The sequence below is a fragment of the Carcharodon carcharias genome, chromosome 19, assembly GCF_017639515.1.
Source record: "Carcharodon carcharias isolate sCarCar2 chromosome 19, sCarCar2.pri, whole genome shotgun sequence".
NCBI lineage: Eukaryota > Metazoa > Chordata > Chondrichthyes > Lamniformes > Lamnidae > Carcharodon > Carcharodon carcharias.
In genome coordinates, this window is record NC_054485.1 from 28,454,686 (window position 1) to 28,469,972 (window position 15,287).

Below are 15,287 nucleotides of genomic sequence, written 5' to 3' on the forward strand. Positions count from 1 at the left end.
ACGACACCTTCAAATGACCAGGCCATTCTCATGAACAGCAAAGGTATTTACAAAGGTGCATGATACAGATGGTGATTGAACAGCCATGACCCAAAAGTGATGTCAAAGTTTCTTAATTTTTCTAACACTACCGCTACATCTGGGTAAAGCCCCAGCATCCGCAGCAGAGTTGGAGGCACCCTGGTCTGAGGTTACCTTAGTGAACGTCCTGTGGAGGCCCAAGGCCACGAGGGCCCCAGCCTGATCAGTGTCTCCTGCTGTGGGACAGGTGCGCTCCTTGGCCTGACCAGCTGAAGTTAATTGGGTCACAGGCAGAGGGGATTTAGAGTATCTGGGCACCCTTGGAGTGTCCTGTGTGGAGGCCCCCAGGGTGTCCAGCTGACACTCATCCTCCCTGCCAGTGCCCGAGGGCCCCTCCCTGACTCCCTGAGGAGAAGGGGATTTGATGGGAGGTTAAGGTGCCCTGCCTCATCCCACCTAGCCACTGTTGGATCCCACCATTGCCTCTGGTGATGGAGTACAGGTCCGAGCACAAATCCGGCAGGATCTGCAGGACCAAGGTCTCCAAGGTGGATGCCACCATTGCCTTGGCGACCTCGAGGCAATTGTATGTTGGAGCCATGTCTTCAGACAAAATGTGGACGGACACTTCCATCTTTTGCTCTAGTGTGCTGACTGCCTCTTGCAACTCTACCTGATTTTCCGCCACCTTTCATTGTATCTCAAGCATTTTTTCGATGGTCACTTGTAGAAGCACATAATCTGACTCCGACTCAGTGGGTGCCTGATCTCCAGCAGTCATCTGAGGGCCAGAGACCTGGGCTGTCACTTCCTCCGGTTGCTGTGGAGACGTGTCTGTGAGGTGTTCCCCAGAAAGTGACCCTGGAACAATGACCAACTGAGGTATGTGTCTCTACGCTGGTGGAGAGTGCAGGTAAACGCAATGACAGATCTTCTTCAGATTTTCCCTCAGCATCCTCCCCTGAGGTGGGCTGGGACTTATGTTGGCTCTGCTGGTCTGACTGGACCTGCTGCTGCCTGTAAGAGAGAGAAGATAGATTTAGTTCAAGAACAGGCTGAATACAAGATTGTAAGTCACTCACTATGAATGTCAGGATGTGATCATCTCATGGAGAGCTCATCCATAGTGGTTTGCTGGGAGATGCTAATCTCGCCTTCCCTACAGGAACGATCTCTGTCCTCCCCTGCCAACTCGCAGCTTCCTCCTTGAATTTGGAGAGCTCCTGGATGTCAGCCATCCCTCCTCCCATTTGGGATCTCCCCCTCTGGTTTCGGGTGAGCTTGGCCTGCATGAAGACAAATGGATTGGATGTGATGAGAGGGGATGGAGCAGAGGTTGGGAAGCATGCATGCCTGGTCTGTTTGTGCTGAGCCCTCCCCAGTAAGGACTGAGGAAGGAGTTTGTGCAGCATGATTATGAGATGCTGGTGATGTTAAAATGTCCATGAGACAATCAGTGCTGATGTGCTCCCTGCTCATGTTGTGTGAGATCCCCGAGCAGTGTTACCCTTTGAGAGCATGATGCCATGATGAGGGTGTGAGATTGGAGTGAGCTGAAGGTTGACTTACCTTGGCAGAGTGGATGAGATCTTTCATCCTCTTCCTACACTGGGTGGTGTTTCTGGGGCAGGTGCCTGATGAACTGACCTCCCTTGTGACCACCTCCCAGGCTGGTGAGATTCCTGGAGCCATCCTTGTCTGATCACCTCATGTGATCGGCTCCGCGCTGCCATTTTATGCAGGCCTTTCTTGGTATGTCTTGGTTCTAAGTTCTGGAATTCCACCTCTAAACCCTTCTGCCTCTCTATCCAACTTTAAGGTTCTCCTCAAAACCTACCTCTTTGACCAAGTCATCTGACCTAATATTTCTTCATGTGGCTCGATATCAAATTTTGTTTGGTTAAGCTCCTTAGAGGTGCCTTGGCACATTTTATTACATTAAAGATGCTTTATAAATGGAAGTTGTTGTTGTTTGCAATCAGAATGAGAAGTACCTTGAGGCTAATCCATGTAAAGCGTTGTAAATCATCTTGTGAGTCATGTACAGCAGTAAGTATAAGCCGCTAGTATAAACTAGACACATAACCGGCCAAGTAGCTTTCCTTGTGTTAGTGTTGTCATCCACTCAGTATAACTAAAATGAGGTTATATATCTGCCATATTGTGCACATTGGTTAGTAGTTACAGTGAATTAGAAATAATGGTAGTTTGTTTCCTGATTTTAAGCACTTAGGTTTATTTAACTTGTATTTAAAATTTTGTGGTACTGGCATCAGAGCATTACTGTATGAAATTGTAAATGTCTTGAAAAAGTAAATTTAGTGCATTGATTCAGACCAAATCATGATGGTAAAACAAGAAATGCTGGTCCAAATTAGTGCAATGTAAATTCAGGACTGATGCCTTAAGTGTGATCAGCATATGGAACAAATCTCCACATGGTGTAATGAAAGCAAAATCTCAAATTAATTTAAAGCTGCTTTTATATTGTGCGAGTGCCATGCAGCAAGTGAACACCAAAGATAAACTGCTAAATTTACAACAGTAGATAGGCTATGCTTCAGGAGCTAGTGATATCCATCAATGATAAAAGTGGCTACAGGAACAAATGGCTGCTGTCATGGTCGATTGTGGTGTACTTCTGAATAGGTGAGGTGGGCCCAATGGCCTCCTTCAACTATATCATAGCCATTATTATATTTGCATCATTTAGTTTGAATTCTGAGCAACACGGTGGCACAGTGGTTAGCACGGCTGCTTCACAGCTCCAGGGACCTGGGATCGATCCTGATATCAGGTGTCTGTCTCTGTGGAGCTTGCGCATTCTCCCCGTGTCTGTGTGGGTTTCTGCCGGGTGCTGGTTGTGCTGGTTAGGTGGATTGGCTATGGTAACTTGTCCCCCAGTGTGTGTATGTGTGCCCTGTGATGGACCAGCATCCTGTCGTGGGTGAGCCCTGCCTAGTGCCCATTGCCTGTTGGGATAGACTTTGACTCCCCAAAACCCCGAATTGGATAAAGCAGTTCTCAGAAAAATGAGTGAGTTTGAATTCTGTAATAACATGAACTTGGCCTTCACTTCTATACTGTTAAATTCAGTTCCCTCATCCTAAAGGCACAACCACACATTGGGTATTTTTCTCTTATCACTCGTGGGATGTGGGCATCGCTGACAAGGCCAGCATTTATTGCCCACCCCTTATTACCCAACCCTTATTGGTGGTGCGCATGAACTGTCTTCTTGAGCCCCTGCAGTTTGTGTGGTTTTAAGGAGTGTACTCTTAAGGAGAAAGTTCCAGGATTTTGACCCAGAAACGATGAAGGAATGGCAATATGTTTCCAAGTCAGAATGGTGTGTGAATTGGGTCAACTTGCAGGTGGTGGTGCTCCCATGTGCCTGCGGCCTTTGTTCTTCCAGGCAGTAAAGGTCATGGTTTTGGAAAGCTCATTGATGTGTGTCTCTCAAATTATTAAGAGTCCTTTTGATCTTGTGAAAAGGTTTTAAATTGGAAGCCATTTTGCCTCAAAAGCAAAGGATGCCCAAATGGATTTTATTCATATAATATTTGCAAAGTGCATTGTGTGCGTGGAACTTTTATGGATATTTAAAATATTTCCACAAATGGCTTCCAATTTAAAACCTTTTCACAAATAGTAGGACACCTAAGGAAATGCCCAGTGACAATGGATGATGCCCAAAGGGAAGTAGTAGTATCATTGTTAAATTTTTGTCGTACTGCATGGAAATAAAAGTGAACATAGCAGTGAGTCAGCAAATGTGGAAGAAATGGAATATCAAACACATGCTTCATGATATACCTGGATCAATTGGTACAAAGTATAATAATCTCACGGATACTCAATTGGACCTCACCTTCCAAACTAAGAATCAGTATATTTCCATAAATAGCATTTCATACCTTTCAGCATTGCCATAGGATATCTGAGCTCATACTTCCAAAAGGCGAAAGGTGAAGTATTTTAATAAATCAGTGCATCTTGGAAATTTGAAACAACTGAAGTCAAAGTATTCTGGGAATATTTAATCAGAACTTAAAGAAAGAATAAGTTTACCTTTTGTATAAAGGCCTTACATCAGAATGTAGAAAATAAATAAAGTTTCAAAATGGTAGCCAAATGTTTTACATTGTTTAAGACTGCCAGCAGATTGAACTGTACAGTACAAAGATGACTTGTAGAAAACGTGTTCCAAGCATTAAACTCTACAATGTTATTTGCAACTAGAGACAGATGGCTACATTGATGACTCATAGAATATGCAGGTAGTGTAAATATTGCTAATGTGACAGTCAAAATAATGCTAGTGATATCACAGATGCAATCTCTTTATCACCAAATAGAAGTCAGGATTTGTGTAAACATTGTAGATTTTTATTAAGTCTGCCTTAGTTGCACATGAATGGCAGGCTTAAAATTAGGTGTTGTCTGTTGTGCTCAGCTTAGTTGAGCGTAAAAGCAAAATAGCTAACACTGTCACCTAATGCGATTGATGAAGAATTAGATATTCAAAACAGCTCTCAAAGAGGCTGTGACTTGTACTCAGGAAATTTGATTTTCTCAATGCTTATAAACACAGCCCTAGATCCAGAATATTGATCAACAGAATCAGTAGATTGTCTTAAATACATGACTGAGTGTTAGAAGGAAGAGGTTATTTCAGACCCAATCCTGGCAATCAGACGTAGACATCTTTTCAACCAATCATAGGGTGTGACCCAGGCTGATCAACCCTTCAAGCTAGAGAAAGGGAAAGAATTGCAATTGGTACGTAGCAGAACTGACCTAAAGGCAGAATAATATAACTTTAAAAAGCCTTCTTCCTAATAAAAACAAAAAAACTTTGAATGTTGGAAACCTAAAATAAAACAGTAGAATCAATTAACACCTGTAAAGGGAAAAGATAGTGGGAATGGGCTAAATCTTCAACAGAGCTTGCACAGACTCAATGGACTGAATGGCCTCCTTCGATTCTTGTAATATTCTATGATAGATTGACATTTTGTTGATGAAATATCTCCTAACAAATGTTTGAGCTCTCAAATGAACAAGGATCATACAGATTGTCCCCAGTCATAGAGCCAGACTTGACAATGTGTGGTCTGAAGTGCTGATAATTGAAATGTTGTTCTAAATAACAATTTCATCCTTTTATTCAGTTTCCAAAGAACAAGCCTTCTGTAAATATCATTGAAGCCTGACTGCTGTACAGCTAAGAAGATGGTTTAATTAATCCATTAACCTGGTTTCTCTTGGGAGGGAGCCGTTGGCTTCTGAATAGAAGGAGAGTCCTGCTTCATAAATAGATTTAAAAGCACACAACAATCAAGATTTATTGAAAATGATCATCTTCATCAAGGACAGGAGACTATTTGATTTCTCACCTGTGAAAAAGAAGACCCCTAAAGTTTTGAGCATTTTTATATAATATGACAGAAGGTAATTTAATAAAGATTTTTATCTTTGTGTTCTTGCAAAGGGACTCACTAATACAGAAATAATTTAAGAAATGGTTACCTACGTACATAGTTTTCTCACTGACAGTTCATCGAATGAATTATAAATGGTTTACAAAAGAATTATAAATGGTTGCCAGGGGACTGTCTTGCAAACCTTAAACTACAGGCTATCATGCATATTTCAAATGTCCAATATCTCTTCATAGTGAGGAATGTGATTTTGACAACAGTTTCTAAAATGGTGCCACTTTAGTGAGGGTTTGCTCAGTACAGGCTGAGTTAGTTTTTCTACAAGGACTGGCAAGATGACTTTTGAAGTTCAAGAACATGTTTATTGCAAAGATTATGATGATATTAGATTTTATATCGCCACCTTCAATGACCCTAACTCTCAGCTTTGCTTATAAAAATGATTTTTTGGGGCTTTCAAGCTGTAAGAAAATATGATAGACATATAGAAAGAGATAGCACTTTCTTAATGAGTTCTTTTTATTTCTCTCTGCCCATGAACCATTAACTCTGAGCAGCCTTCTGGAAGTATTTGCTTACTTATTATAGCAGTTGTGTAACTTTTTAGTTATTCGTATAACAAAGAATAGAGCACCTTTAACTTTAATATAAAAAATGACCATACTACTAGTTACAAAAATTGGGCATTTTAAGAACTTTTCTTTATCCTTTTCTTCATAACTGAAATGTGGACTTCTATCAAACTAGGAAGCAGAGAACAATTACTAAAGACTTGATGATTTGTATTCATTATCCATGCATAGATACATTTCAGAACATAATTAATTTAATGCACATTATGGAAATTGCACAAACTTTAGGGCCTATGGGCAGGATTTTTACCTCGTCAGGTGGGTGTGACAGGCAGGCCCGAGAGCAAAATCAACCGTCACCCGTGATCAGGCCCCGCTAGCAGGCGTGAATTGCATGCTGAAACGCTCGGTGCTGCCTGGGTGGGGGGAGGGAGGGAGGAGGGCTAGCGCGGATGTCAGTACATGCGCGGGGGTGCACTCACTGGAAGCTCCCTGTAGGCACAGAGCTGCCTCAGGGGGCTGAAGATTTTTGACATTAAAAATAAAGACTGGAAAAATAAGGAAAACATGTGGCTGTTCATGTGGCTCTGTCACAGGAGCAGGGACATGTTAAAAATGAGTTTTAAAAGTTTTTTTTTTAAATCAGTGGTCGAAACCTCACCCCGCCTGTGGATGAGCTTTCGCAAAAAACGCAAAGGCAGCTTGGCCTTTTCGCCCACCTGCTAACTACAAGATTGGATGGCAGTGAAAAATTCAATTCAATTTATTGATTAAGGGCCTTAATAGGTCTCTTAATTGTCGGCGGGTGCACTGCCGCCTCTCGCGCATGCCGGCCAACCAAAGTATTGCTCATCTGACATCATCACGCACTATTTTTCTCCCGTTTGGGTCAGGTGCGCGCCTGCCTGACGAGGGAAAATTTCTGCCCTTTGTCTCTCAAGCACACAATCTTCTCAAAATCCATATTTTTTTTTCATTTATTCAAGGTATGACAACCACATGTAATTTTTCCAGACCAGTGGCAAACATATATGACAAATAAATGATATCTGTAAAGGGCACATGTACCTGGAACGACCCTTAGATGTATTCATGACTGTGCATTAGAATTACCATTATGTTGGGATTAAAGCATTGAGGACCTGCTTTAATCTTTTTTTTCTTTATTCACTGCTACTGTGTACTGTACTTTGCAACAGTTACCGGCACAAATGAGTTGTGGCAATATTTGTTCTGGCTGCCATTCCATTTATATTTTATGTAGCTGTGGTGCAACTAAACATTAATACAAAGAAAACAAAAAAAACATGCTTAATTTTTTATCAATACATTTTACATGCAAAAGTTATGAAAGTACTTTGAATCTGCAATATGTCTCAGAATTAAATGATAAAATTGGCCATCCAATTTTCTCTTTTAAATGTTCAACTATAAATTTAAAAAATAAAGTATTGCACATTCCACTAAAGTACAGAAGTCAAAATAGCATTTTTGTACTTTGGTTTTCTCTAGTCCATAGGTTAGATTTTTCTCTGAGGCCCTTCACTGTGTATGCTTTAGCAAGGGATCTGAAATAGAGGTGGATAGATTGTAATATTAAGACACAGATCAGCCATGATCTACTTGAATGGTGGAACAGGTTTGAGGGGCTGAATGGCCTCCTCCTGTATTTCAACATATTTCAAGTGTGCTACATAAATGGGGGAAGAATCCTGCTATTTTCCTGTTCATGTTCAATTGTGGCATTGGTATTCTTGTTAACCGAGAGACATGGGTAAAAGGAGGGTAATGGAGTTGGAGCCATAATCTAATTGACTGGCAAAACCAGCTCATGGGGTTAAACACCCTACTCCTGTTCATATTTTTTTTATTATGTTCCCATGGTACCTCCCTGGGCCTAGCGCTAGAAACCAGGCCAGGCCTGCAACTTTTGGTTGTTGGCATTGTGTCTTTCTGGCAAATATAAGGGGTATATTTTTTTTAATATGCTTCATGACACAATTCTAAAGTACTGCAAAAACTATCCATATACAATGAACTCCTATCAATTTTTTTTCAATAAATCAACCAGCTGTATCCAAGTCAAAAGGTCCTCTAAACTTACCTTCTGTTAATCATTCACAATTGTTATGATGTGCCACAACAGGGAAACAACAGATGGTTCTGCTCGACATAGATATCCATATTCTGATCCAGAATAAGTCAGTTGAGAGTTTAGATGAAGTTTGGCTTCCTTCCACCTTTTTTTCTGAATTCCCAATGAACTGTCCTGTCCAGTCAAATTATTCCTTAAAATTGCCCTAAATCAAAACTGTTTTCCACACAGTTAAATGCAATTTTTTTTAGACTTTGAAAATGTGATCTATAAGATCACATGCCTGCATAAAGGACTGACAGATTTGCGAATGTAACCCTTCTCCTAATGTGCTTTATAAAACACCGTTCCTTAAAAAGTTCATATTCATCAAATCTCCAAATTTGAGTAGACTTGGACTTCAGGCTCACCCACAGAATCACAGAACTGTTACAGCACAGAAGGAAGCCATTTGGCCCACCCCTGTCTGCGCTGATTCGCCAAATGAGCAATGTACCATTCCCCTGCGTTCTCCCTGTAACCCTGCTCGTTCTTCCTTTTCATATAATAATCCAATTCCCGCCTGAATGCCTCAAGTGAACCTGTGGCCACTGCACTCTCGGGCAGAGGATTCCTGATCCTAACCACTCGCTGCGTGAAAAGGTTCATCTTCATGTCTCCATTGCTTCTTTTGCCAATGACCTTAAATCTGTGTCCTCTCATTCTCAATACTTCCACCAGTGAGAACAGTTTTTCCCTATCCACTGTGTGCTCCATTATCTTGGTACCGCAGTTTATTATAGTGTTATACCCAAAATATACTATTTTATATACAAATATTTTTTATGTATGTGGTCATGTTCATTACTGCTGTTACATATGGAATATTTTAGAGAAAAATAAGTATGTATAGGAGAAATATTCCTCACTTCATAAGTTGTTTGTATCTGAGAACTATTTTAAGGTGTTATGTTTGGCTTCATAACACTGGTCACTGCATTTCAAAAGTAATTCATTTTGTGAAGCAATTTGTGATGTTTGTGTTGTTATAACCTTATATAAATGCAACTATTTTAAATCATTTTCTAGCAAACTCTTGTGTATTTAGGCGAACCATACAACTGAGAAAATCGGAGGATTAGCTGCCTTTTTGAGAAATATCAAGCTGGAACTAAGGTAGTTTCTGCTACTACTCATTTAACATAATTCCCTTGATACAGCATCATATTGCTTTACCTGCAATCATAGCAGAGTCTCTTCCACTACACAATACAAGTGAGCATTTAACAAAGATTATCATGGAATTCAGAGATGAATTATGTCACTCCCCTTCAGACATCTTCAATCAATAAAAGTTAGAGCTTGTAAGGAGATTGACACCTGCTTCTTTGCAGGCAAAACAAAATCATTTGATATGAGCCTTATTTTTAAGGGTACTGCTGAATTCTTGAATCCTTGAACATTCATTTTTTGTGACATGCACACACATCTATACATTCAATTCTGCAGTTCATGCATTCTTTAAATATCAAGCTATTTTACAGTGCTATGATTATGTCACACATAGATTAGGGCCAGCCATGAAGTTTCAAATCTTAAAACCCATAAAATAAATGCATCGGAGATCACTTTTTCTACTGGATATTGGATTTTGCCATTCGGAGGGAGATGGTTTTATTTAACATGGCTTGTCATGACTTTATTGATTTCAGTAGAGACATGTTGAAAAAGTGTGCCTAAAGGTTGAGATTTGAGATATTTCAGCTTTCTATTTTCTTTTACTCTTTCACGGGATGTAGGTATTGCTGTCAAGGTAACTTATTGCCTATCCCTAACTGTCCGCTAATTGCCATTGAGTGGTGAGCCACCTTCTTGAACTGCTGCTGTTCATGTGGTGCTTAGTATGTTTTGATATAACTGCGTGGTTTGCTGGACTTTTTCATGGGCAGTTAAGAGTCAACATTGCTGTGGGTGTGAGTCAGCAGTTATTTCTAGGCCAGAGTAGGTAAGCATGGCAGATTCCCATCTTTAAAGGACATTAGTGAACCAGATGGATTTTTATGACAATCCAGCAATTTCATCGTCGCCATTTTTGATATTAGCTTTTCTAATTCCAGGTTTATTTAGCTAACTGAATATAAATTCTCCAACTTCCATGGTGGGAATTTGAATTAATGCCCCCAGATCATTAGGCAAGTAAATGAGCACCCAAGATAGACACTTAGGGCTTACATGAGGGTTATCCAGTCCTTTGGATGTTCCAGCAATATAACCACTAGACTACTATACCCACTATCGGAGTAAGCAGCATCACTGGAATGAACATAAAGACAACGATAGCAGAATGTATTCAAAAGAAATCTTCTTCCACACTACATTGACAAGATAAGTGTTCTGGAACAATCATATTTAGTCAATAATACGTGAAATAAGCATGAGCCATTAGAATAACTAGTTAAAAAAACACAATATATAGGTTTGATTTTAAGCCTTTTTAAAACTTGCTTCACTGGGGCTTACACAAGTCATCAAAGAGTTACAGTATTTAGTTTAGGCCTGGCATATTATAAACATTACTGCATACACAATGTATTCAAAATTATATGAAACAGTTCTCAGTGCTGTTTGTTTTAAGTATTTTAACTGGATTGCCTCTAACCATATAATTTATAATACAAGAAGTCTTCATGTATATTTATATAATATGAAAGTAGACATTCATCGAAATATTCACTCCTAAAAGTGCAATATGCCATTAATAATTGTTGAACTTTGTTTCCAATCATTGTTTTTGAGAATTTTCATAGAAAAGAGAGACTTACATTTAGAGTCATTGGCAGAATGTAATGGCCGCAGCAGGAGGACCCATACCCCAGCTTAAAAACTGATGTCGCGGCCACTTTTGAGAAGCCCTTTGGGATTAAGTCCCAAATAGGCACTTACCTTCCGGGGTAGTCTGAGGGGAACTTCCCCCAGAAATCCTAGTTCAGGTCAGATGCCCTACCTCCAACAGCTGCCCACCAATCACAGGCCAGCAGCTCTTCAGTACCAGAAGTGCCACCAGAATCAGTGGCCACTGCCAGTACTGCAGTGTGACCTAGGCAGAGGATTGGCAATGGAGCCCCAGGAATATGTTGAGTGGGGTGAATTCACTGGGGCTAGAGAGAGATGCTGCAGTGAAGGGGAGTGGGGAGGGGGAAGGGGTCTTGCTGTAGGTCCCTTCCTTCCCCACTGGTAAGTGCCTATGCTGGGCACAGAGAGTCTGGCAAGGAGGGACCCCAACCCCCCACCACCCCCCCACCCTCCAGCTAGGCTCCAGGGCTACCTGTCAGAGTATTCCTAGTGGTATGCCTACATTGTGTGGCCCTGCTGGCTAAATACCAATGGCGATGGAATGAGGCCCAAAAGTGGACATTAAGTAGTCACTTAAGGGCCCCAATTGGCCCCCACATAAGAAGTGCCTCCTTGAGCACTGCAGGCCCAGATTTAATCATCAGGATCTCTACTCCACACCTTCCTGTCTGATCACACAGCCTATGGTGGTGGGGTGGGTTGCTGGCAGGTGGTATTAAATTCTGCGCATAGTCTTGGCACAGAATGAGGCCATTCAACCCATCAAGTCCATGCCAGCTACCTGTGGAGCAATCCATCTGGTCGCATTTCCCCGCTTTAATCCTGTAGTTCTGCACGTTTATTAGAAAATTCATAGCAATGGAGAAATGCTGGGCTAATTATTACGTAGGAGGGAGCATCCTGTTCAGGCTGATAGTACAGCCAGCAGCCCTTGTCTCGGTGTGGAAGTGTTATAACTTAATGTATCTAAAGTAGAGAACTTCTCACTGCTGTCGATACAGTTCTTAGATGCAGGAACCTCAGGCTTCGGTTGGTAATGTACTGGCTACAGATCACTGAAGGACATGTTCCAGGGCTGCTGGTAGTTCTGTCCTGCAGCCTCCACATAAACTATTCATAATTTGAGTGAAACTTATTTTACAAAAAAATAAATCAGATAGAACACTAAACATAACAAAGTTCACAGCAGCTCAATGTAAAGTCTGGCACAATGGCGCATCATGGGAATTGTCAAATTGTCTTGTTTGGGTTCCTGGCTTTAACCATGTTGCTGTAGGAATTTGTTAAATACAAACCAAACAGCATTCTGTATGAGAGGCTAAAAAAAAAATCTGATGAGATTATTTTTGCTTGCTTTCTAGCAGCTAGCTAAAAGGAACATTGGCAGTGGCCTAGGAGCAGGCTTCCCTCCCAAAAAACATCAAGTACATTCCTTGCAGGTCCTGCAGGGGTGAGAACATTAGTTGGGAAGGGGAAGGTGGTGAGGTAGAAAAGAGAGGGTATACACTCTCATGGAAGTGTAGCACGGCCTGAAAATAATCAAATCAAGCCATTGGCATATTGAAATAAAAATACGTATAGAACTCTTGTTAACTCTCTGCAAAAGATTTGATGGCATTTGAACATAAGAAATGTGCAGGAATAGGCTGCAGGGGTCTCGAACCTGCTCTGATATTGAACGGTATTATGGCTGATCTTACCTTCAATTTCCCACCCGCCCCCACACAGCCCTTGATTTCCTTAACATCCAAAATTCAAAAAAGTATAATTATGCAGCAGAAAATAAGCACACGTAAGCACAATTTCTGATGTAATTAAAAATCCTCAACTACAGTGAATGGTAACTGATTATATTTATGATTTTATACCACTGAATAATGCTAATGGAACTAGCTGCCCAGTAAAATTTCAAAGCCTTTACCTCCCACGACCTCATTTTTGACATAATCGAAGTGTATTTCAAAGCAGAAGATTACAGGGTCATGTTAAGTTCAATGACTTGTTCCAGTTCCTTCTTGTCATGCAGTTAGTTATACTTAAATATTTAGATGTGTTTAAATGTTCTATTTGAGTGCTTTATGGTAAAGGAAATCATTGTCTCATTTGTCCCCAAGATTGCAGCAAAAATGGGAATAGACATGTCACATATCCAGGTAGCCAGTACTTATTGGGCACTATCTGGATTTGTCAGGTGAGCACTAAAGCAAAAAAGTGTAATGGTCTTACACTTCATCCTGAAGTGAATTCAAGATTAATTGCCAGTTTGAAACAGAATTCAATACACAGCTGAGCAGCTAGTGCTCATTTTGGTCATTTTTTGTGTCCGACAGATCTAATTGGCAGACTGTAAGATCCTCTAGCCTTGAGACTTCACTATTCCTATGCAAACCTGGCTGGTCTCTTGCATTCAACCCTCCATAAATTTGAGATCATCCAGAGCTCTGTTACCCATGTGTTCTCTAACTTGCACCAAGTCCCATTCATTTATCACCCCTGTGCTCACTGACCTACATTGGTCCCTGGTCAAACAAATTGTCATTCTTGTATCCACTGCCTCGCCCCTCTCTATCTCTGTAATCCCATCTAACCCCACAACCATCTGAAATATCGGCACTCATCTAATTCTCGTCTCTTGAGCATCAATGATTTTATTCACTCCACCATTGGTGCCGCATCTTCATTTGCCTAGGCCCTGAGCTCTTGAATATCCTCCCTACACTCTCCATCTCTCTGCCTCATTTAAGACACTCTTTGACCAAGCTTTTGGTCATCTGACCTATTATCTCCTTATATGGCTCAGTGTCATGCTTTTTTATGCTCCTGTGTGACATCTGGGGGTGTGAGATCATGTTAAAGCACTAAATATAAGTTGTTGATGCCATATTAGACAGATATTTACATGAAAACAAGTTAGCATTCATCTTAATAGCAACCAAAGTATGTTTTAAAATAAAACCTTCAAAGAGATGTAATTAATTGTTCTTGAACTCTACATGTCAGCCACAATTTCAATTGAACTTTTGTTTAAATATGCCTTTTGTTCTTTCCAGGCAAGGTGCAGACTTTAGAAATGAATAGTAATTTGCCTTTCACATAGCTGCTGACTGGTATTAATCAAATGCAAATGAATGCTGTAATCACAGATAACGATGGTTTTTGGGGGTTGTGTGTGGTAACATACTGGTTATTTTATGTAGCTAATAAACCAGAGGGCTAGCTTTATAATCCAGAGAACACAAGTTCAAATCCCACCATAGCATTTTGGCAATTTGCATTCAGTTTTTCAAAACTTGGAAATAAAAAGCAGGTATCAGTAAAATTGACCACAAAGCTTTCGGACTGTATTAAAAACCAAACGGGTTCACTGAAGTCCTTTGAGGATAGAAACCCACCCAGCCTCTATGTGACTCCAGTGCCACATCAACATTGTTGACTCTTTACTACTCTCTGATGTGGCCTCTATCCTCAGTTGTATAAAAAGTTGCTAGAAGGAGACCTACCAACTCATTCTCAAGGCATCTTGAGTTGGGCAATAAATGCCCACCTTGCTAATGGTGCCCACATTCATGGATTTTTTTTAAAGTTATCATTTTCTTAAAAGTAATTGATGGGATGCCAAGGGGATGCTTCTTGTTGCAAACATTTAATGGCAAACTAAACCAGGACTTAAGCAGAAAACCTTGACCCACAACATTACCACAGCCTTACAAAAAAAAAACGACTGTTTCTCATCTTGAAGAATAGAAAAATCTGTTCCGTGGGTTTCATGACACAGAAGAAATCTGGCATGAGGCTGTGGCAGAGGACAATTCCATACTTACCACAGAAATATCTTCTCAGTTTGTGATCAAGTTATCTTCCAACAAAAAACATTTACAAACGTGAAGATGGTGGTGATAAATATTGTAAAGAGCATAACTCTTAGCGATGTATGGAGAGCTACATAAGCTACGCTACAAGGTGCTTGAAATCAATCAGCATGAATTCAATTATCATAAAACAAAATTTGGGTGCCTACCGGGGGTATCCAGCTGATTTGTACGAGCTGCTTGGCTGAGAGAAAATTAGTAAGCCTGCAGGAGTTCCATAATTTTTTTTTTAAAAAAGCTTGAGGTAATAGTTAGCATCCAGTTTCTGTAACTTAAGCACTTTCTGAAACAATAATGTTGCATTTCAGCAAGGCCTTTTGCCATATCTGTGAATGAAATTTCTATTGTGGCTGCAATTTAACTAAGTTTAGATTTTTGAAAGGGCTCTATAGATTTGGCTGGCTAGATTGAACATATTTGTGAGGATAAGTTGTCATTTTCACTCACCCAGTGT

General features: G+C 40.5%; 1 protein-coding gene across 1 annotated transcript in view; it reads left to right on the top strand.

Moving 5' to 3' along the window:
* fndc5a (fibronectin type III domain containing 5a) overlaps nucleotides 1–6,440 on the top strand; it is a 95,948-nt gene extending 89,508 nt beyond the window's left edge. The window contains exon 6 of the mRNA XM_041213209.1: nucleotides 5,196–6,440. Within this exon, the coding sequence (XP_041069143.1) occupies nucleotides 5,196–5,237 (42 nt within the window). The 3' untranslated portion in view covers nucleotides 5,238–6,440. The remainder of the gene's footprint in view (nucleotides 1–5,195) is intronic.
* Nucleotides 6,441–15,287: the final 8,847 nt, after the last annotated feature.